Source organism: Dendrobates tinctorius, unplaced genomic scaffold (assembly GCF_039654945.1).
Source record: "Dendrobates tinctorius isolate UK_male_01 unplaced genomic scaffold, ASM3965494v1 ptg000211l, whole genome shotgun sequence".
In the NCBI taxonomy this organism is placed as follows: domain Eukaryota; kingdom Metazoa; phylum Chordata; class Amphibia; order Anura; family Dendrobatidae; genus Dendrobates; species Dendrobates tinctorius.
In genome coordinates, this window is record NW_027361878.1 from 9,931,000 (window position 1) to 9,952,242 (window position 21,243).

Genomic DNA, 21,243 nt, shown 5'->3' on the forward strand with positions numbered 1-21,243 from the left:
GAGCAATAGTCCCGGGTGGGTCACATAATGTATCCCTGGCACTGTATGTTTATATATGCACCTCAGTAACAAAAGCTAAAGCTTCCCCCCAGCCTTATTCTAAAAAATATAAAAAGCAGGTGATAACGGAAGAACTTGTTTCCTTAAAATGATTAATATTTTCTCCTATTGGCCTTCTAGAACCTGCATTGGATAGAGATAGGTCAACATGGAAATTTTCAGCTGCAGATTTAGCTTCGAATCTAACCCAAATCTGCAGCGAAATCCACATGTGTTGCATTTTTATTAGCTAAGGATTTCATCTCTTAAATTATAAGGAATCTGTCAGCAGTTTTTTCTCCATGTAATCTGAGAGTAGCATGTGGCACATACTTGGCTGTGCGTTGTTGTTTCTATAAAACCAGGGTTTTATCAGTAAGAGATTATCACTACCGGACTAGGTGTCTCCTGGGCCAAACACGCCCCCATCATTGATTAGCAGCCTTTTGTCAATGTACACAGAAAACTAACCAATCAGTGGTGTGGGTGGGGTTAACAGGTTCAACATTCAGTGCTCTGCAGCAGAGAAAACTGCGAATATGTCACAAACTGCGGCACCCAGTAAACTAATTAACATATCATTGGAATCAGGATATCTGCCACTACGTCAGATTACATAGCAAAAACCTGACGACAATCTCATTTTAAAAGTGAAAATCTCATCCACTTGCCTAGTTACTCTAATGTGCAAATTTGCGTAAAATTTTCAGATCTTTATTTTCACGGGGATTTATCCAAGGTGAAAAATTGAGCTAAGGATGGAGATAAACTTTAATTGTTGGGATCCCAGCATTTTCCATGAATGGGGTTTCCCAAGATCCCTGTGTTAATGGAGCACACATTTAACTACCTCTTTATCTACTTCTGTTGGGTTTACATTATGTCCATCTCCATCAGTCCCAGAGTAGTAAATTGAGCAGTGTTCATGCATGTGACCTACAGTCCTATCATCACAGGGGACTTAAGATATTTTTAGGATCAGTGGTCATAAATTTTTCATCTACCTTGTATTGAAAGGGTGAACCCCTTCAATACACTGTAGAAATGAGCTGTCATAATAGTCATACACAGTACATGTCTCAAAACACTCACCTGGAGCTACTGTGTTGTAGCATTCCAGGCCCAGAAACAGGCCTTCTATTCAGTTCTCCGACTTGTGCTCTAGATGGATGGCTAGCTGACTGAGTCCTAATAACATTGTCATCAAAATTGGTTGGCAAAAAGGCCTCATCCCCCATGTATGTATTAGTTGGCATTGCTGTGGTCTTGCTTGGATTGAAGACCCTATATAAACGTCTTGCTCGAATGTCTGCACCCTTGTTGACTCTGGAGTTTCCACCGTTTGAACCTGGTGGGCATGGAGTCATAGGAGGAGATGGCTGACGTGGGGAATCAAGTGATGTAATCTCTGCACTGTTCAGTGAGATGGCTATTACAGAGAAATAATATTAATGAATACTATAAATAATGCAATTATTTTATTAAACACTATAAATGCCACCTCATTATGCAGCAGCAATGCACCTGTAACACACAATATACAGTGCAACAGTTGAACCATCACTTGGTACGGAGGAGGATTACCAGCCAAACCTGAATCTGTCGCCCGATTGACTTCTTAGCTTGATACTTTCCCTCTTTAACCACAGTGAACTGAGTAGGCTATATGTAGTTAAACAGGACACTCCACAGGCAGCAGGGCAGAAATATTGTTCACCGATACTTTGGTCTGGCGCATCAACAGCCCACATCGACTCAGCAATGGCCCCACATTCTTCTGAGCAGGTCACTGGTGGCTATATTCCAGTCTTGCTACATAATACCAGGTCTCCTGCAATGACTGTGGTTGGGATTACTCACTCTGTACACTCACAGTAGGTCCCCCTTGCATCATGCATGGTCACTGGCAAATTCCTGGTGGAACTTTCACCTAGGGACCAATTCTTGAAGGATAATTCATACTCTTAAAGACTAATCCTAACTCAGGTCATGATGTCTTATAGCACCACTGTGGTTTCCCAACCAAATGGTCATTTCCCTTCACTTCCCAATAAAATAAATGGGCTTCTATTCTTCTTGCATCTAAACCTCTGAGCATCGACCCTTCATATGGTCCTCCTCCTGAACTTCAGATGAAGAACTCCTTCACTCCCTCCATGTCTAAGAACCCCAGTGTTATGGTGTTTGGCCCCAGAATAGCACCATTGATATAACATTAATGCTCTGTTCCTTTACTGGATCCAATTCCCTTTCTATGGCTATAACCATCATTCTTCCTATTACACTAACAGCAAGGGGATAACAATATATACTACATATATGTATATACAGTATATCACATGCACTGCATGCTGAATTTTCAGCCAATTTGTATTTTGATGATTCAGTTTTCTATGGAACAACTGCCATGCTGTCAGTCATTCCAAAAAGTTAATTAACCTTAAAATTTAAGAAAGTAAAACATGTTTGTTTTTTATGTCCGTTTTTAAGGACCACAAATATGGACACACGTTTCGGCTGGTATGGTAAGCGTTCGCATCAATGATGTTACTGCTCACCAAACCATCTGGATCGTTATGGGACATGGGCTTTAATGAATTATCAGCGGAAAGGTGAGCATAACTTTGCTTTTTTATTTGTTGGTGAATAAATGGTTAAAAGAGGGGAGTGTTCATTTCAATTAAGGGACTTTAATCTGTGTGTTTATTACATTTGACTATGGGGTTAGTAATGGAGGCGTCTTATAGACGTCTCTCCATCATTAACCCCCGGGCATGATGTCATCTGACATTACAAAGCCTTTTTTTTTTTACAGGGGGGGGGGGAACCTTTCCTGATCTCATAAGGCAAGGTTTGGTCAAGTCCCTGGCTTTAACTATTTGGCTTATGAAAGAAATTGTATGTAATATGCTGAATTTATCCTATTATTTCTAAACTACACTGAAGAAGCTCTTACCTGAGGTTGATCTAGGAGAATGAGTAGCAGTCTCGGGAGATACTCTAACAAGGCATGCCGAGTCCCACGTGTCCTCCAGATCTTCATCCTCACTGCTGGAACATAAGCTCTCTCTGTCCTCTTCATCACTGTGCATTATAGTGAGGACCTGTGGGGCTTGATCATCCTTTATCCTTTGCAGCACCCTAGTGACATTAATTAAAAGCCAGTTTGAGTCTTTCCCCACAAAGCCATCAAGGATAAATTCAATGTACCGTTTGTATTTTTTTTGTGTTCAAATGTATCTTGCAAAAAGTATTAATTGGCCTAAAAAAATCCCAAAACATGAAACTCATAACTCTTCTCTCAAGGCACCGTTACTTCTCAACTACAGAGAAAATTGTGCCACAATATTATATTGCAATCTGGGTCCAAGCTGATTGTATGTGTGGTAGGGGCCGGGATTGGGGGGTGGTCCACTGCTTACCCTGTCCGGATAACACAGACACCAGGCGATGCAAGGACGAGGCGGAGACAGATTTCAATAGTAACAGTTCTGGATTTATTCGTCGTCCTCCTGACGACCACAACCACGCACCGCAGCTTCTTACAGTTCTCCGTCTCCAGGCCCGGGTACCTGCACCTTTGCTCCAGTCGAAGTAACGTCCCTCGCGGATCTTTTGCTGGGGCTGTCCTAGACCAATCTACCGCCGGCGCTTCACCTGCCCGAGATCGTCGTCCTATCGGTACCCCGGGGCCTCGCCTGTCCTGCAGTCCGTCGGGTCAGGGCCACCCCCCTGACTGTCTCTTTGCTGTCTGTCCCCTGGTCGAGCTCTTCTCTCTTCACCTTCTTCTACCGAGCTCCTCCCTGGACTAGCCTGCCTGGAACCCCACCCTGCTCTATTTATCCCCTCTCTCACCGGGAATTCCCCTCCTGGGTTCCTATCTCCCCGCCCCCCATGACTAAGCATTTCTCAAGCCATAAGCTGATGTTGAGTCCCAAGCTACTCCTCCCTGCCATCTTGTGGTCATTTCTAGGTACTGCACTCTCCTATCCACCTTTCCCAGCTGTCACCCTTCTATCCTGTCAATCTCCATCTCTAGTGCACAAACCATCCCCTCCTACTACCAGTCACGTCTGTCCGTCAAGTCACCTTCCCCACATATGTACTGCAGTTGTAGTAAAATACTCGATCATACTACCCATTTGGAGTGCTTGTGTATTTTATTATTACCGTATCCTCAAGATAGCAGTGTATAAAGTCTTTAGTATATGCAGCCAAAACAAGAACAATTTTCTCTTATTTTTTACTTTCTCCTATTATTGTTGATTGGAGAGCCGCACATACGCCGTGATGAGTGGCTCCGTCCACACACCAGTCAGTGGAGGTGGGTACTACACACAGCTTCAGTGCGCATGTGTGGGGTGCCGCTCGTTACGGCGCATGCGCAAGTACAGTTCCACGATACATATTGCACAAGCACGAGATTTTCAAAGCAGATTTGAGTGACGTCAGCGTAACCCCAGGAACATCATTCAAATTGTGTGGGTGGCGACATCCGTGGCTGAATGAAATGAAGCACACACCCCTATGACAAAATGAGCAGGTACAATTTAACTACCGTATATAAAATGCTTTTTGCACATGATTACAGCGCCGTTTCTAATGAAAAAATGTGTTAGCGATGCACATTGCATCACTAACAACGCACTGGGGACAGTTTACATGCTAAAAAGGGCACGACAGGTTCCCTTTAAAGGGCATCTGTCAGTAGGATCAACCATCCTAAACCGTCTTTACAGGTACGTAGTTCATAGGAAGCTGGATAAAATGATACCTTGATATCTACGATCTGATAATCCATTAAAATTTATATTTTTCTTAATATGTACAGTAAATGAGCTGTTAAGATCTATGGGTAGATCTTCCTGAGAATCTGCCTCCAGAGCTTATATTAAATGAAAGGCGACGTTACCAGTGTGACCAATGTGAGACATGTAATGACTGATAGTCTGCTCTCTTGATCTACATGTCTCACAATGGTAACGCCCCCTTTCATTGAAAATAAGCTCTGGAGGCAGATTCTCATGGAGATCCATGTCCGGGCCATAGATCTTAGCAGCTCATTCACATATAGGAAAAAGCAGATTTCTCTGGAATGTGACATCGGATCACAGCTATCAAGGTATTATTTTATTTAGCTTTCTATGACCTACATGCCCATATAGGCTTAGGAGGGTTGATCATACTGACATTCCAATTATGGCTGAATCAAGATGTCTTTGTGTGGTGATCTAAGTATAGACCACAGTGCAGGGACTGGCCACGAGTCTCCTGACCCGAACTTGACAGTCTCAAATATGGCTATGAGGATGTCAAGTTCATGTCAAGAGACCCCCTGCTTGGACCATACAGACATGCATACAGTACATCGATGTCTGAATTTGGCCTATGTCTGACATTCTCATCAATCATCCTTGTTATCTTCTCTTACTCATGATGGCTTTCTCTCCAGGCTTTTAGTTCTGCAAACACATCATCGCGATCCTTCTGAGAGACAGTAACAGAATCATATGAGGCCTCAGGCTTGAATCCGTTTGGTGGCACACCTGAGCTTTGAGTTGCCTGAAAATAAATATTGTCAAAAATATTTAGCAACAGTAACACTTTATATTCCAGGAATACCCTGAAAAAAGTAGACCTTTATATAAAATCAGTGCTGTCCAAATGGAATATGATTTAATGGTTATCGATGCCTCTTGATGTTTTTCCTCTCTTGGTGTCTTAGTGCTCTGTCCTAATATAGCTGAGACTACAAATATTTTCAATGTTTCAGTATAAAATTTTATGTGCGGACACTTACCTCTATCTTTTCTTTTCGTGCACGAAGAGCTTTGACGGGGTTTCCACAGATGACTTTGCTAACCCCTGTGATCAAAAATAAACCCATACAATTATGGGTACAATTACTGAACAAGCAGCTTGCACCCTCATATATTGTACAATACCCAGAGGTTCCACAATAGCGAGAAAGACAATATTAAGTTGTGTTTAAGCAGTATTCTTAAAATATTGTTACCATGAGTGAGATCACTGGTTTCATCCTCGACTGGAGAATCCTCTGATGGCACAAGTGGACTTCCACTTGGGTGGCTAGTCTTGGGAGGCTGGACAATTCTTCCCACACTTGAGAGCCTTGGGGCTGAGTTTGGTCGCCTGGTTAGCACTGGCTGGGCAGTACTGGGTCTCATAGCTTTCTTTTTTTGGGAATTCCCATATTCTTGATTAAAAAATGTTTCAAATATCAATTTGGTCATTCATTATATACTGAATTAAAGACAATCAGATATCTGTTTAGACCTAACACACAATCCTTACAATAGGACATAGTCCTCATTAAGAATAAACTGCTAGCCTGACATCATTTCACCAATTAATGGGGTTATCCAGGACCATATGAATTTTTTTCTTGCGGGCCAAAGAACTAACAAGCAAGTAGTTGCAAAAAAACTACCTGCCTGTTCTAACCAGACCAGATCTCTGCTAGTGATTCTGCGGATTTGGCTGACATCACGTAGTGGCTTCTCTTTCACGCTGCTCTGTTGACAGGGCGTGACTGCCGATGTCATGCTGCTTGACAGCAGGTTCCTGCAGCATAACTGTGGGGAGCTGGCTGTCAATCAGCATGACATCGGCAGTCACGCCCTGTCAACAGAGCAGCCTGGAAGAAAAATCGTTGTCTATTTGTTTGCTTTTGCCCTCCTTAGGGCCCCGTCACACATAGCGACTCACCAGCGATCCGGACAACGATATCAACGTGTCAGGATCGCTGGTAAGTCGCTACATGACCGCTAGTGAGCTGTGAAACAGGCAGCTTCACCAGCGATCAACACCAGCGACGCCGAGCGCGTGGCGTCGCTATGTACGTTAGTTACCAGCGCGCTGATGCAGGGAGCTGGTAACAAAGGTACACATCGGGTTTCTAAGCAGCAGCTTGGTTACCAGCTCCCTGCATCAGCGCGCTGCTTAGAAACCCTGCGTTTACCTTAGTTACCAGCGCGCTGATCGCTGGTCTCCCGCCTGTCACATGCAGCGATGCGTGCTGGCCAGCGATCAAAAAAATGTCCAGGGCTTTCCAACAACGATCAGCGATACCGGCAGGGGGGCCGGTCGCTGATCGCTGTCACACACACAGTCACAAAACTTGTGACTCAGCAGTGATCTCGCTAGCGAGATCGCTATGTGTGACGGGGGGCTTTACCGCACCCTCAGGGCCTTCGGCTAATGACTTTCCCTTTTGGTTACCTGTCTGTTTGTCAGTTTTATATATATATATGGTTGGTTAAAATTTGTGTGTAAATAAAAATTCTTTTTAGTCTTCATACGCTCCATTCTTTTCTCCTTTATACTAGTTTACCAATATGTTTAATATGCTAATTACCATCCATCTCTCTATTTTCAGTAGCACTTACCTTCACACGCAAAGCTCATAGCACCTTCCTTGATTGACTCCAACACCATCAGCCAGTCTTGATTTGGAGTCCGGGGGGTGTTTGGGTTTAGCTGATCAGTGGGGGCATCATCAAGATATTGCAATTGTGGGATCATTCTTTTCACTACTGCACGGTAATCGTAATCTGAAGACTGATATAAAAAACATATTCTGAGCCACTAACTTGTAACAGGATTGTATTTTTGGTCTTTTTTTTAATCAAACTTTTGTTTTAAAGATAGAGGTCTCAAAAATATACAAAAGAAAGCAACTTTATTGCAGTTGTTGTATTGCCTAATTGATAATGTATTTCCTTCTTCATCTATAGTGAAATCATGGCTTAAAGAAAAGACCACAGTAGGCCATGTACACACTTTCAGAATTTGGTCAGTATTTTGCATTTGCAAGCCAAAACCAGGAGAGGAACAATCAGAGGGAAAGTATAATAGAGACACGTCACCACTTCTGTATCTTCCTCCTGGTTTTCGCTTACAAATACTGATGTAAAATACTGACTAAATACTGAACGTGTGAACGCAGCCCTAGATGTCTGTATAATGATATTGCAGGCTACCTACCATCCAGTATCACATTTTATTCTCACTCACAAGCTTATACCCTGGGATGGTTTGGTGTAAATCATTCTTACCCAGAATCTAATTACGCATGATCAATCACAATTCTTACACCAAGAAAGGGCACTTAAGAATCATCTTTTATAGGATAACACTCGGTCCAATGTTATACTATGGGGCAGCGCAGATCTGCGATTATTGTCCCATGTCTATTTTGATCACTCGCATCCGTGCAAGTCTATGGGTGCATGGGAAACATCTGATTGCACTTGGATGTCGTCCGGGTGCAGTCCGATATACATGCATCTTCTCCGCATCTGTGCTGTGATTCACTCATGCGAGAGAATTGGATCACACTCAGATGACACTTGAATCACACTCTGACAGAGTGTCACGGTGGGACTGTGGAATAGCAAATGGACTTCTATACTGTTCTTCAGGCTAGGGGTCCCTAGCTATCCCTGTCCCCAGAATCACTCTTAATGGTGGTGATGGCTGGGTCTTGTTTTTGCACTATGTTCCTAAGTAGCACTAATCTGTAAAGTGTATGGGGAGAACACAAACAAGACAGACAGGGCAAAACAGAAGCACAATCACACAGCACTTTCACGTGGAAAAACACTAAGGAACAAAAGTGTAAAGCCATAGAGGCAACAAAGTAATATAAAGATACCAAGGGAAAAGGAAAGGTTTCACCAAACAACGCTTGCAACATCTATAGAATAGCCAAGCGTAAACCAGGATGTGCTAACCTCTCCAGACCAGGAAAGACTCAGGCTGGTTTCACACTTGCGCTTTTTTCCGCAGTTTTTTAGCGCAAAAAAGCATGTGTTTTTTTCCCTATCTTTTACATGGGTGTGCATACACATACGTTTGTACGCGTTTGTATGCGCATGCGTTTTTTTGTAGTGTGCGCTCGGGCGCACAAAATGCATCCTGTTGCATTTTTTGTGCGTCTGACTTGCCCCCCAAAAAACGCATGCGCACACAATGCGTTTTTTTACAGCAAAACACCCATTAAAGTCTATGGGTGCACATACGTGCGCATTGTAATGCGCATGTATGCGCAAAAAAACGCACAAAAAACGCACACAAACGCATGATGCATTTTTTCATGCGTTTGTGTGCGCTAAAAACGAGCAGCAAAAAAACGCAAGTGTGAAAGTAGCCTAAGCTAGCATTACCTGCATAGCAAAGCCAGCGTATATAGAAGGATAGCAGACTTGACTGGTTCTCCCACAGCATGTGACTAAAGGAGATTAACAACCCGAGCTCAACAAAAATGTAACTTTTGTTAACCTGCCTTGGAGCTGCAGGTCTTTAATTTGACACCAGAATCACCCTGCACTGATCATAACTATCAATGGAGTTAAAAGGAAGAGTCTAAGAAACTGTGGATTCCACCGACCCTGACACCCCCAAGACAGTCGGTGACACTTGCAAAAACCTCCTTGCGACAGTGTTTAAGCCAAGCATTATTAGCACAATCGGCCCGATTCTCTTGCATGAGAGAATATACATCAGTGTGAGCGAACTCTTAACCATAGGCTGTGTCTGGTATTAAAAGAAAGAAACTAAAGTAAAGCTCAAATATGAATAGTATGTAAACATATCTCAACTTTATCAAACAATTGATGTGCAGCAGCAAGACAACAACATCAATTACTCCTGCGCACCAATTGTTTGATTAATAAAGTTGAGATATTTTTACATACTATTCATATTTGGCCTTTACTTTGGTTTCTTTATTTGTTTTTTTGTACAGATTGGTCATTATGCATTAGTCTTGTTTACACTTGCATATATATGATGTCATACTTATGACACACTTATTGTTACTATGTATATATAAGGCTAGGTTCACATTTGCGGATGGCCGAGCTGCAGAGCGCTGCGGACTTGATCCGTGAAGCTCCGCCCACTGTCGCATCTCCTCCGGTCAGTTCCGCCTACGTCCACATGCGGCCTGCATATCTATCTTTAACATTGGGTACGCAGGCCGTGCAGATGTATGTGGATGCCTTGGCATGCGTTGTTTTGATGATGCGGCGACCGTATCGAAATTGCAACTTGTTGCGTTTGAAGCGGGTCGCCGCATCGTCAAAATGAAGCATGCGGAGGCATCCACATACATCCACACGGCCTGCGTACCCAATGGTAAAGATAGGTACGCAGTCCACATGCGGACGTAGGTGGAACTGACCAGAGGAGGTGCGGCAGTGGGCAGAGCTTCACGGAGGAAGTCTGCAGCTCGTCCATCCGCTAATGTGAACCTAGCCTAAGGCTAGTTTCACATGGGACGCCCTCACACCCAGGGCTGTGGGGTACTCGGTACCGGGCCCAATGAGCTTCAATGGGAGATGTCACGGCAGCTGGGACCCAGCCCGTGGCCCTGGGCACCCATTGTAAAAGGAGAATGTTCAGTGTGCTTATGATGAGTGATTCGTGACGCCACCTGTGGTTTTCGGCAATAGAGATGTAAGCCGACGCTGCAGACAGATCCTCTGGGACAGATGGTGCAGTGCAGCAGTGATGTTATAGCCCTCCACAGACAGGGCTGTAGCCCCAGGGCAGTGTAGGTGAGGTGACACTTAGATGGTGAAGTGTCAGGCTCGAGGGATGTGGCCGTGCTGGGCAGGTTTGTTGTGCAGGAATAAGTGGAGGACACCAGGGCATGTAGTTCCAAAGCTTTACTCACAGTCTGTTGTACAAATAGGTGTCTGCCTCCGTGCCATGTCCTCCGGGTTAGGGACTCAGTCAACCTCCAGGCCAGATGGAATACTCCTTTCCAACACTCCGCCAACATATGTGCCTTCTCTGAAGGTCTCCTCTTATAGTGCCTTTAAATGAAATACTCCTAGTACTGAGTTACACTGGAGTTCCTCCTGTCCGATGTTCTTATGAACTCTACTTGTACGGCAGACAGCTGTAGCCTGCTTCGGGGACTCCTTGCTACTAAGTCCCGACTCACTATCCAGTTGTTGTTGTGCCCCTAAGTCTTGTGTGGGAATAAAGCGGTCACTACTTCTATTCCTCCGGTGTCTTCTGCAGGACCATTAGTATCCATACAACCTCGGGGACCGGGCCCCGGCCTTGCGCTTAGAACTTCTAGGAAGGGTTCTCTTCTAACCCAAGTCCTCTGTTCTCTTTTACTCCTCACGTTCCGTACTAATCTTTCTTTCTATGGAAAATCAGGCTTTCAGTCTATGTTGCTCTCTCTCTTCCTTTCCTGTGCCAGCAGACCCAGGTCACTGGGATCTGCTGCAGCACTTCCATCCATCCATCCCTCTCTCTGGGGATCTTCTTCTCTCTCCAACTCAACAACAACTCTCACCCCGTCAGACTGACCGTCTGACTGACTGACTGCTAAACTCTTCCCGCTCTTTTTAATATAACTAAGCTCCACCCACCACCCAGCACGTTTCGTGTTCCAAGCAGGGAGCCATCAATGGGTGCTTTGCTACACTCCAAGCAGGGAGCCGCCGAAGGTGCTTTGCTACACTACTTTGTGGTGTGGGGTGCAGGTGTTGGCGTGTGGTCAGGAGCCTCCACCTTACCTGGATGGTGGGGCACCACACCTCAGGAGGAGGTGTAGTACCTCTGTGGCGACTGAGCCTCAGGGGCGCCACACACTAGTGTTACCGGGCGCAGTGCACAGCCACTGCTAAGCTCTGCCCCGGCCACACCCCCTCCGGTCAACTCCTCCTCTGATCGCATGACGCTGCATGCGATCAGCGTACCCTATATTCAGCGTTGGGTACGCTGGTCACGCGCTGGCACACTTTTGCCGGCACATCCGCCCTTTTCGCGCTGCGCCGACGTGCGCCAAATGCACTGTGTTGCATTTTTGTGCAACAATGAGCGATGCTGGACAAGCACTTAAAGTCAAAAGATTCACTTAAAGGAGTTGTCTGGTGAAAACAAATGATTCCCTAGCCATAAAATAGGTGAAAAGTTCTTGATTTGTGGGCGTCCGACTTCTGGGACCTTCACAAAACAGCAGTACAGGGAACTTTTATTCCTATTAGAATGAAGTAGCAGTACACATATGCGAACTGCACTGGATTCATCTGTTAGCGGGCTGTACAACTTTTCTGTCTGTTTTTTTCTGGCAGTCTCATAGAGAATGAATGGATCGACAGTCAGGTATTCCCTGTTCTGACTATTTGTCCGGGTTCCAAAAGTCGGACACCCACCAAAAGGTAAATTAAAGTCCTGCTGAGTGTCTGCACTGTCCAATGTAGTAATGGGCGAACTCAAGGATGTTTGGGTGCGGCGGGTTCGGCCGAACATCTAAAAAAAAGTTTGGTTCGGGTACCAGAACAATACCCAAATCCGAAGTCGGACTCTATTCAGATGAATGGCGGGCACAAACATCAGTTGTTTGCCATGCTGTCATCTGCATGACAGCAAAGAAAACACAAGAACTGAACAGCGGTAAGATTCCCACACTGTCAAATGACAGCATGAGCCAGCAGCTATGACCGGCAGTAGAAAGGTTAAAGCTGGTCACGGGAGTCGCCTGTGGAGAGAATACTACTCTCATCAATGTACACCTGCTGTCACTGATAACAGTGAGAGCAGGCACTTCTGATGGGAGTATTCAACAGCCAGCGAATGTGCTATAAATAAATATAAAATTACGTGGCGTCTCTTCTATTTTTGATAACCAGGGCAGGCAAGACTGACAGCTGTGGCCTGCAACCGTCAGCGGTCAGCTTTATCATGGCTGGTTATCAAGAAAAAAGGGGTCCCACTCTGTTTTTTAAATTATTTAAATACATAATTAAAAAAAAACAGCTTGACAACCAGCCAAGTGACAAATGCACTAGCAGGATGCAGCATTCTGTAATTCTACAGATAACTTGACATTTTAGCTTTATTCAATGTTAAGTTATCTTACTTGTTATCTTTTGTGACACGTTGTCCAGATGTGCGATGTAAGTCATGACAATTTTGTTACCTCTGTATATATGTTAGTTTTTTTATATTTTGTCTGTGATGATGTAGACATGAATACTTAAAGTGGTTGTCCCATGAAAGATCTTATAATAATAATAATAAGTTCCAAAATTGGATGTGATAAAATATGTTTCTTTGCTGAGATAATCTTATAAATGTAACACTGCTATTTACTGTATAATGGCTGTGTTCAATCATGCAGAGCTGCTCCAGTTCATCGTCAGAACATAACACAGTTCCTGGTCTGGGGAGGGAAGAATAAGCAATTTATGATAAGATAGCATACAGTCAAAACAGGAGGGTCACACAGTTGCCGCCTTCTGAAAGTTATACACATTTCTCTGCCTGTTTTATCACAGGAACGAGTGTTTCTGCCACCTGACCAGTCCTGTGAGCTCATCATAAATCAAGTTACTGACATGTAAGCTCAGTGGCAGCTGGAGTTCATACCTCTCTAACTTGATTTTGATGAGTTTAATGGAATAGAGACATGGCAGAAGCACTTGTTCTTGTGCCACCTCAGACAGGGAAATGTTACCTCAGTGTCACAAGAGTGTCACATCCCAATGGAGAAACTGGAGTTAGCAGGTCAGGTCGGGTAATGAATTGCAGTCCTTATTAGAGGTGGTGTGATTTATGTCCTATTTTAAAAGGATTTTCTTTTCTTTAATGCTGAGAGGGTTAAGGACTCTTTCCATGCTGGCTGAGAACATTCACCCTGGTTGTTCTCAGTTGCAACTGCTTATCATTTACTCCCTCAATATATACTAGCTCTGGGTGTTTAGTCCTTGCCAGTGAAAGATTCATCTTCCTGTGCTAAGTTGGAGTTGGAGTGGGAGTTGGAGTAGTAGTAGTGATCTGTTGTTTGCTGAAGTACGTGTGTTTATCTCCTGGTCTCTATTCCCATTTAGTTTATTCCTCCCTGCCCCTATTCTCATCTCTGTTGTTGGTGAGTGCTTTTGTATGATAGTGGTTTTCTGTTATCCCTGTTTTGTCTTTGTGTTTTGTTTTCTTTACATTTCTGTCCCATGCCCCTTGGGGTGGGGGAGGGGACGGACTAGGGTTACTGCATAGTAAGGTCCTCCACCCAGGCCTCTTTACCTTCAAGGGTATCCCCAGGACAGGGATAGTTTGGGTCTCAGTTCCAGGGACAGTTTGAAGCCACTCACCCTTAGGGCCCCGTCACACATAGCGACGCACCAGCGATCCCGACAACGATATGACCTTGTCAGGATCGCTGGTGTGTCGCTACATAATTGCTGGTGAGCTGCCAAACAGGCAGATCTCAGCAGCGATCAGGAGAGCGACGACGCGGGTAACAAGCGCGCACGTCGCTTAGTTACCCGCTGTGTACCTTAGATACCAGCGCACTGGTGCAGGGAGATGCTAACCAAGGTAAACAGCGGGTTTCTAAGCGCTGTGCGGCACTTAGAAACCCGCTGTTTACCTTAGATACCAGCTCCCTGCACCAGCACGCTGGAATCTAAGGTACACAGCGGGTAATTAAGTGACGCGCGCCCTTAGTTGCCCGTGGTTTACATTGGAAACCAGCGTCCAGCTCGCTGATCGCTGGTCTCCCGCCTGCCACATGCAGCGATGCGTGCTGGTCAGTGGGAGACCAACGATCAAAAAAATGTCCAGGGCATTCGAGCACAATCAGCGATACATGGCAGGGGGGCCCGTCGCTGATAGATGTCACACACAGCGATATCGCTGGTGAGATCGCTGTTGCGTCACAAAACTTGTGACTCAGCAGCGATCTCGCTAGCGATCTCGTTGTGTGTGACGGGGGCTTTACTTAAGCCCGTCACAGTGTGACGCTCAGGCGAGCTGGAAAATGTGTTACCTTAGGCAGGGAAAAGTATTACCTAAGAATCTGTATACTCAGTTATTATAAATGACTTATTTTCCCTCACCTCCTGGTCAGGAGCTAACCATGAATTGGAGCAGCACTGCATGGTAGACAGGGCCATTGCACAGTACATAGTAGGGGCACATTAATAAGATTATCTCAGTAGAGGAACATTTTTGTTCATCACATCCAATTGTGAAACGTATTATTTTTTCAAGATCTAGTAATTAAAATGTATTTTCTTCATGGGGCAACCCTCTTAAAGGGGCTGTGTGGTCCAAATTCATAAGTCTGCAGTCACTCTGAGACTGCAGACTTATGAATCCCAAAGCGTACGCGCTGACCGCTGCAGGGATTTGCTGTTCTTTTTTTACCCGGGGTCCGGAGGGTATGTATGTGTTATACATAATCCCGGCCAGTGGGCATTGCCTTGCTTCCATATACTTGTATGGAGCGAGACTATTCCCACTAGATGGCTGTGCCCACTGGACAACTGCGTCACTAGACTGGGCGCAGCCTTGGTCTATACAATGGTATGGAGCAAGTCCACGCTCACTAGAGGGGCCCTGGCCAGGAGTATGTATAACGCATACATACCCTTCAGTCCCAGCTCAGAAACCAACGAATTCCCGCAGCACACAGCGTGTGCATCAGGAGGATTTATCACTCTGCAGTCACACAGAGTGACTGTAGGCTTATCGATTTGGACCAGACAATGCCTTTAAGTATGAGTCTGTAGCCCGGATTGAAAATGGCAAAATCTCAAGTTTTTTTTTTTAATATGGTTGTATGAAAAATTTCAGAAAAAAAATCAATTAAAAAAAAATCAGTTTGATACGAAAATTTGATTTAAACAATCATTTTTGATGACACATTCCTGTTAACTAAATGATGAGGCTTTTGGTATATTAGATATGAGATCACCAGAGGAGATGATCTCACCCAAGGTGAAATCAGATCAGGCGGCAGAGTCAGATGCAGACAGAAGGGTTGATAAGAGGCTGTGTCTGGGGACAGAAGGAACTCAACACAGAGACGCCATGGTCAGCATAGACCTTCATTACTACTCTGAAACTGCATGCTTAAGGCTGGTTTCACATTTGCGTTTTTTTTCGCGGTAATTTAGCGCTAAATAGCGCATGCGTTTTTTTTCCTATACTTTGCATGGGATGCGCTTATGTGCGCATACACATGCGTTTGTACGCGTTTTACCGCGCATGCGTTTTTTTGCGGTATGCGCTCGGGCGCACAAAATGCAACTTGTTGCATTTTTTGTGCGTCCGATTTGCCTCAAAAAAACGCATGCGTGCGCAATGCGTTTTTTTACAGCAAGACACCCAATATAAGTCTATGGGTGCGCATATGTGCGCATTGGCATGCTTATGTATGCGTTTTTTTGCACATGCGTTTTTTTTTGTTAACCATGGAATTTAGGGGTTTGGGTTAGAGTTAGGGTTAGTTAAGGGGGTTTAGGGTTAGGGTTAGGGTCAGGGTTAGGGTTAGGGTTAGGGTCAGGGTTAGGGTTAAGTATGGTTTGGTTAAGGGTTAGGGTCAGGGATAGGGTTAGGGTCAGGGTTAGGGTTAAGGTTAGTTAGGGTTTGGGTTAGGGTTAAGTATGGTTTGGTTAAGGGTTAGGGTCAGGGTTAGGGTTAAGTATGGTTTGGTTAAGGGTTAGGGTCAGGGTTAGGGTTAGGGTTAGGGTTAAGTATGGTTTTTTTTAAGGGTTAGGGTCAGGGTTAGGGTTAGGGTTAGGGTTAGGGTCAGGGTTAGGGTTAAGTATGGTTTGGTTAAGGGTTAGGGTCAGGGTTAGGGTTAGGGTTAGGGTTAAGGTTAGTTAGGGTTTGGGTTAGGGTTAAGTATGGTTTGGTTAAGGGTTAGGGTCAGGGTTAGGGTTAAGTATGGTTTGGTTAAGGGTTAGGGTCAGGGTTAGGGTTAGGGTTAGGGTCAGGGTTAGGGTTAGGGTTAAGTATGGTTTGGTTAAGGGTTAGGGTCAGGGTTAGGGTTAGGGTTAGGGTTAGGGTCAGGGTTAGGGTCAGGGTTAGGGTTAAGTATGGTTTGGTTAAGGGTTAGGGTCAGGGTTAGGGTTAGGGTTAGGGTTAGGGTCAGGGTTAGGGTCAGGGTTAGGGTTAAGTATGGTTTGGTTAAGGGTTAGGGTCAGGGTTAGGGTTAGGGTTAGGGTTAGGGTCAGGGTTAGGGTTAGGGTTAAGGTTAGTTAGGGTTTGGGTTAGGGTTAAGTATGGTTTGGTTAAGGGTTAGGGTCAGGGTTAGGGTTAAGTATGGTTTGGTTAAGGGTTATGGTTAGGGTTAGGGTTAGGGTCAGGGTTAGGGTTAGGGTTAAGGTTAGTTAGGGTTTGGGTTAGGGTTAAGTATGGTTTGGTTAAGGGTTAGGGTCAGGGTTAGGGTTAAGTATGGTTTGGTTAAGGGTTGGGGTCAGGGTTAGGGTTAGGGTCAGGGTTAGGGTTAGGGTTAAGGTTAGTTAGGGTTTGGGTTAGGGTTAAGTATGGTTTGGTTAAGGGTTAGGGTCAGGGTTAGGGTTAAGTATGGTTTGGTTAAGGGTTAGGGTTAGGGTTAGGGTCAGGGTTAGGGTTAGGGTTAGGGTTAAGGTTAGTTAGGGTTTGGGTTAGGGTTAAGTATGGTTTGGTTAAGGGTTAGGGTCAGGGTTAGGGTTAAGTATGGTTTGGTTAAGGGTTAGGGTCAGGGTTAGGGTTAGGGTTAAGTATGGTTTGGTTAAGGGTTAGGGTTAGGGTTAGGGTTAGGGTCAGGGTTAGGGTTAGGGTTAGGGTTAAGTATGGTTTGGTTAAGGGTTAGGGTCAGGGTTAGGGTTAGGGTTAGGGTCAGGGTTAGGGTTAGGGTTAAGGTTAGTTAGGGTTTGGGTTAGGGTTAAGTATGGTTTGGTTAAGGGTTAGGGTCAGGGTTAGGGTTAAGTATGGTTTGGTTAAGGGTTAGGGTTAGGGTTAGGGTCAGGGTTAGGGTTAGGGTTAGGGTCAGGGTTAGGGTTAGTAAAGTCATGGTTTGGGTTAGTGTGAGGGGCCACCTAATGTTGGAAAAAAACGCAAACGCGGTAAAAACGCACTAAAAACGCATACAAACGCATAAAAACGCTGCGTTTTTTTCATGCATGCTCATAAAAATGCTTGAAAAAAACGCAGCAGTTGTATGCTTTTGTATGCGTTTTTCAATGCGTTTTTTTGCGGGAAAAACGCGCTGCAAAAAAAAGCAAGTGTGAAACAGGCCTAACCCATATGTTGCAGGGATGACCATACCACACCGTTAGAACAGTATCTCACAGATATATACTCTATCTGGCGATTGAGTGTAAAGTGAGCACTTGTTCTTTCATTAATAAAGGTCAACTCATGAACAATGCAGTCAATCGCCATCACAAATACAGTAAGTTGTTGGGTAGCATACCTCATTATCCTCAGGACAGGGTCGGGCACATATGGGGTTGCCTTCCACTGTAAGTGTTGTAAGCTGGATGCATAATGCCAGGTAGTGCAGCTCACTAACATTTTCTAGGTTGTTCCCCTCAAGATCAAGGATCTCCAGATTTTCCAGCATGCTCACTTGGCTGAGATCCCTGAGAGCATTGTAGGCCAGGTATAATTCCTGTAGTGGACAAGAGAGTATGCCAGAAGATGAAGAACCACACAATGAGGCACCAATTACCATGTTTTATCTACCGCACCATTTATATCACCCTTATCTGGCCATCAGCGCTGCAGCAGCAGCTTCATCACACATCGCTTCTTGGAAACAGAAAAGCAACTCACTTTTTTATATTTTTTACTTTGTTTGGAGAATTGTTTGCTACTGATTTATTATTACTTGTCAATTTAAGGCTATGTGCACAAAGTGCCTTCTTTCAGGCACATTCTGCCTGGAAAACGCCTAAAAAAGCGCTTCATAAAATGAACATAATGTACAGCAATGTAAGAACAAAACTGCTGTGCACATATTCCTTGTTATGTTACTTTTTAACTGCTTCAGGGTTCAGAAATAATGGAGCGATTAAAAGAAGTGACATGCTCATTCTTCGGGTGGCTTCACAGTTCTCTATATTTAAAGGGTTTGTACACTACTCGGACAACCCCTTCTCAATCCCTATGTTTCCCCCTTAACACCTATACTCACCACCGGTTCTGGCACCGTTTCAGCAGTGTCGGAACTGACTCTCCAGGGATAGCGTGACATTGTTACGTCATGCAATCCCTGCTGCCAATCAATGTGGTGTCGCATCATGACCTGCCACCTCCTGTGACTGTGACAGAGTCGCTAATGTGTTTGATTTTCTGTTGCTGGTCGCAGACGACTCACTTTCCATAGACATCAATACAAATCACATGTGAGTGACTTCTCTGCGATTGGTCCTTTTTTACAGCAAAATCACAGCAAAAAAAAAAAAAAAACATGACAGCAACTCATGGATAAGTTGCTCAGATGTTTTTTGTTGTGTGACTTTTCTAAAACTTGCTGCTGTGTGACATGTTGTCCTAGCCTAAAAAGGATCTGTTACTTGCCATAAATATGCCATTTTTTACCCAGAATAAATGCTGATGTTCTCCTGAATCTGGCATTATTTATTTCTTCGTCATGCACCTCTAAGTTCCTGAAACATAGCCTCCTTGTCCCTGTACTTAAACCTAGTCTTTTTAGACAACTGGGCATGGTTGTCTAAACAGACTCCCATGGAGAAGAATTGAGGACTACACCTACTTGGCTAAAAAGACTGGATCTATATATAAAGGGAGGCTGGAGCAATACCTTAGGAATGGAAAGGTGCAGGAAATTAAGAGAAAAACAACATCAGATACAGGAGAACAGCACCACTAATACCTTAAATATTAAAAAAAAAATCTTAGCCCCGTAAGAGATATCTCCACTTTAAGCAATATGATAATTACTCTAGGATAAAAAAATAAAATATACCTTTAAAGATGACAGGGAGGATATGCCATCAAGATCAGTAAGGTTACAACGAGCCATCCAGAGCACTTGTAAATGTGAGAGCGATGTACCAAGATCTCTGGAAATAAAACATCATCATTTGAAATTAATTTTATTATGTAGTACATATTTTAGACAATATTAAGGATAAGGTGATATTTACCAGACCACTACCTTGCTGCTGCGTAACCCAACACGTTTCGCCTCTGCTTCCTCAAGGGGTTGCTCACCTCATCCTTAATATGGTCTAAAATATTAGACTTTTTAAGAACTAATCTCACAGTGTCTCAGGATGCAATGATTTAATAACTTATGAACTACTGCCTCTTTATAATTACGGTAATAGAGACACATCATACCTTATGTGTGCATCAAATATTATTTGCATAAATGAATTTGTTATGTTCAGTAAACAATACACATTTTTAAATTACTTACCTTTTGCTATGCACCTTATTTAAAATGGGATTTAAATGAATTGATATTGAGTGATTATATTCTGTTTAACTAGAGATAAAAATGCATATATATGGACTAGTTACCCATTCAGATGATCTTATTTGGAGCTTTCCTTTTCCACTTTTTTAAGTAATTTGTTTTTATTAAATGTGCATGATATGTAAAGCGCCATGGAATAAATAGTGCTTTAATAATAAATAATAATAATAAAATTAATTTAGAATCATTATGGTAGTGGGAGTGACCGTTTCATGTAGGATGCAAGTAACTATGTACAGCAAATAGCAAAGTTTCTTTCTTGCTCCACAACCCAGGCCTACTCAGCCCCTCTAAGTCTAGCTTGCAAGAGGGGCATTAAGAATACAGTTAGACTTAACAATTGAATACAGATATATAGTATACTAGCTGAAGAGCTTAGCGTGCCCGAGCATAGTAGCTAAATGCCACCCCTCTCTCTCCCTCTGCAGCCCCGCTCTCCACCTGCCATCACGCTCTCTCCTTCTGCAGCCCCACTCTCCACCCGCCGTCCTGTTCTATCCCTCCACATCCCGGCTTTCCACGTGCCATCCCGCTCTCCATCTGTATATGGTTCTCTCCCTTGCAGCTCCACTCTCCACCCACGTGCTGCAACCCCGCATCCGCCAGTGGGCGGGGCTATGTGGAGTGGGCGTGACTTGATACATACACACATGCACTCAGCTTTATATATATAGGTAGATTATCCATGGCTGAAGTCCATTTCAGTTTGTAATGAAAAGTGAAATAAAGAGGGGAAAAAAGAGGGATGGACGGAAACCATATTAAGCTATACAGCTCTTTATAAGTTTCATAGACCTGAAAAAGCTATATGAAAATAAGATAACATAGGCATGGAGGTAAAGACAGAGAGAAATTTACCTATCAATATTAGTAAAATAATTCAAATCACTTACAATTTTGATTTCCTGTAAATTAAATTGTAATGATAGATACCCTTAAAT

The 21,243-nt window shown here is 43.9% G+C and overlaps 1 protein-coding gene across 2 annotated transcripts in view; it reads right to left on the reverse strand.

Moving 5' to 3' along the window:
• Window positions 1-21,243, reverse strand: part of LRRC56 (leucine rich repeat containing 56) — a 94,300-nt gene that overhangs the window by 1,187 nt on the left and 71,870 nt on the right. For both annotated transcript variants that reach the window (XM_073554418.1, XM_073554417.1), the window contains exons 6-13: window positions 19,787-19,883; window positions 18,269-18,466; window positions 7,449-7,620; window positions 6,056-6,256; window positions 5,840-5,904; window positions 5,471-5,601; window positions 2,996-3,180; window positions 1,132-1,468 (exon numbers count right to left, since the gene is read on the reverse strand). In XM_073554418.1, coding sequence (XP_073410519.1) covers window positions 1,132-1,468; window positions 2,996-3,180; window positions 5,471-5,601; window positions 5,840-5,904; window positions 6,056-6,256; window positions 7,449-7,620; window positions 18,269-18,466; window positions 19,787-19,883 — 1,386 coding nt within the window. The remainder of the gene's footprint in view (window positions 1-1,131; window positions 1,469-2,995; window positions 3,181-5,470; window positions 5,602-5,839; window positions 5,905-6,055; window positions 6,257-7,448; window positions 7,621-18,268; window positions 18,467-19,786; window positions 19,884-21,243) is intronic.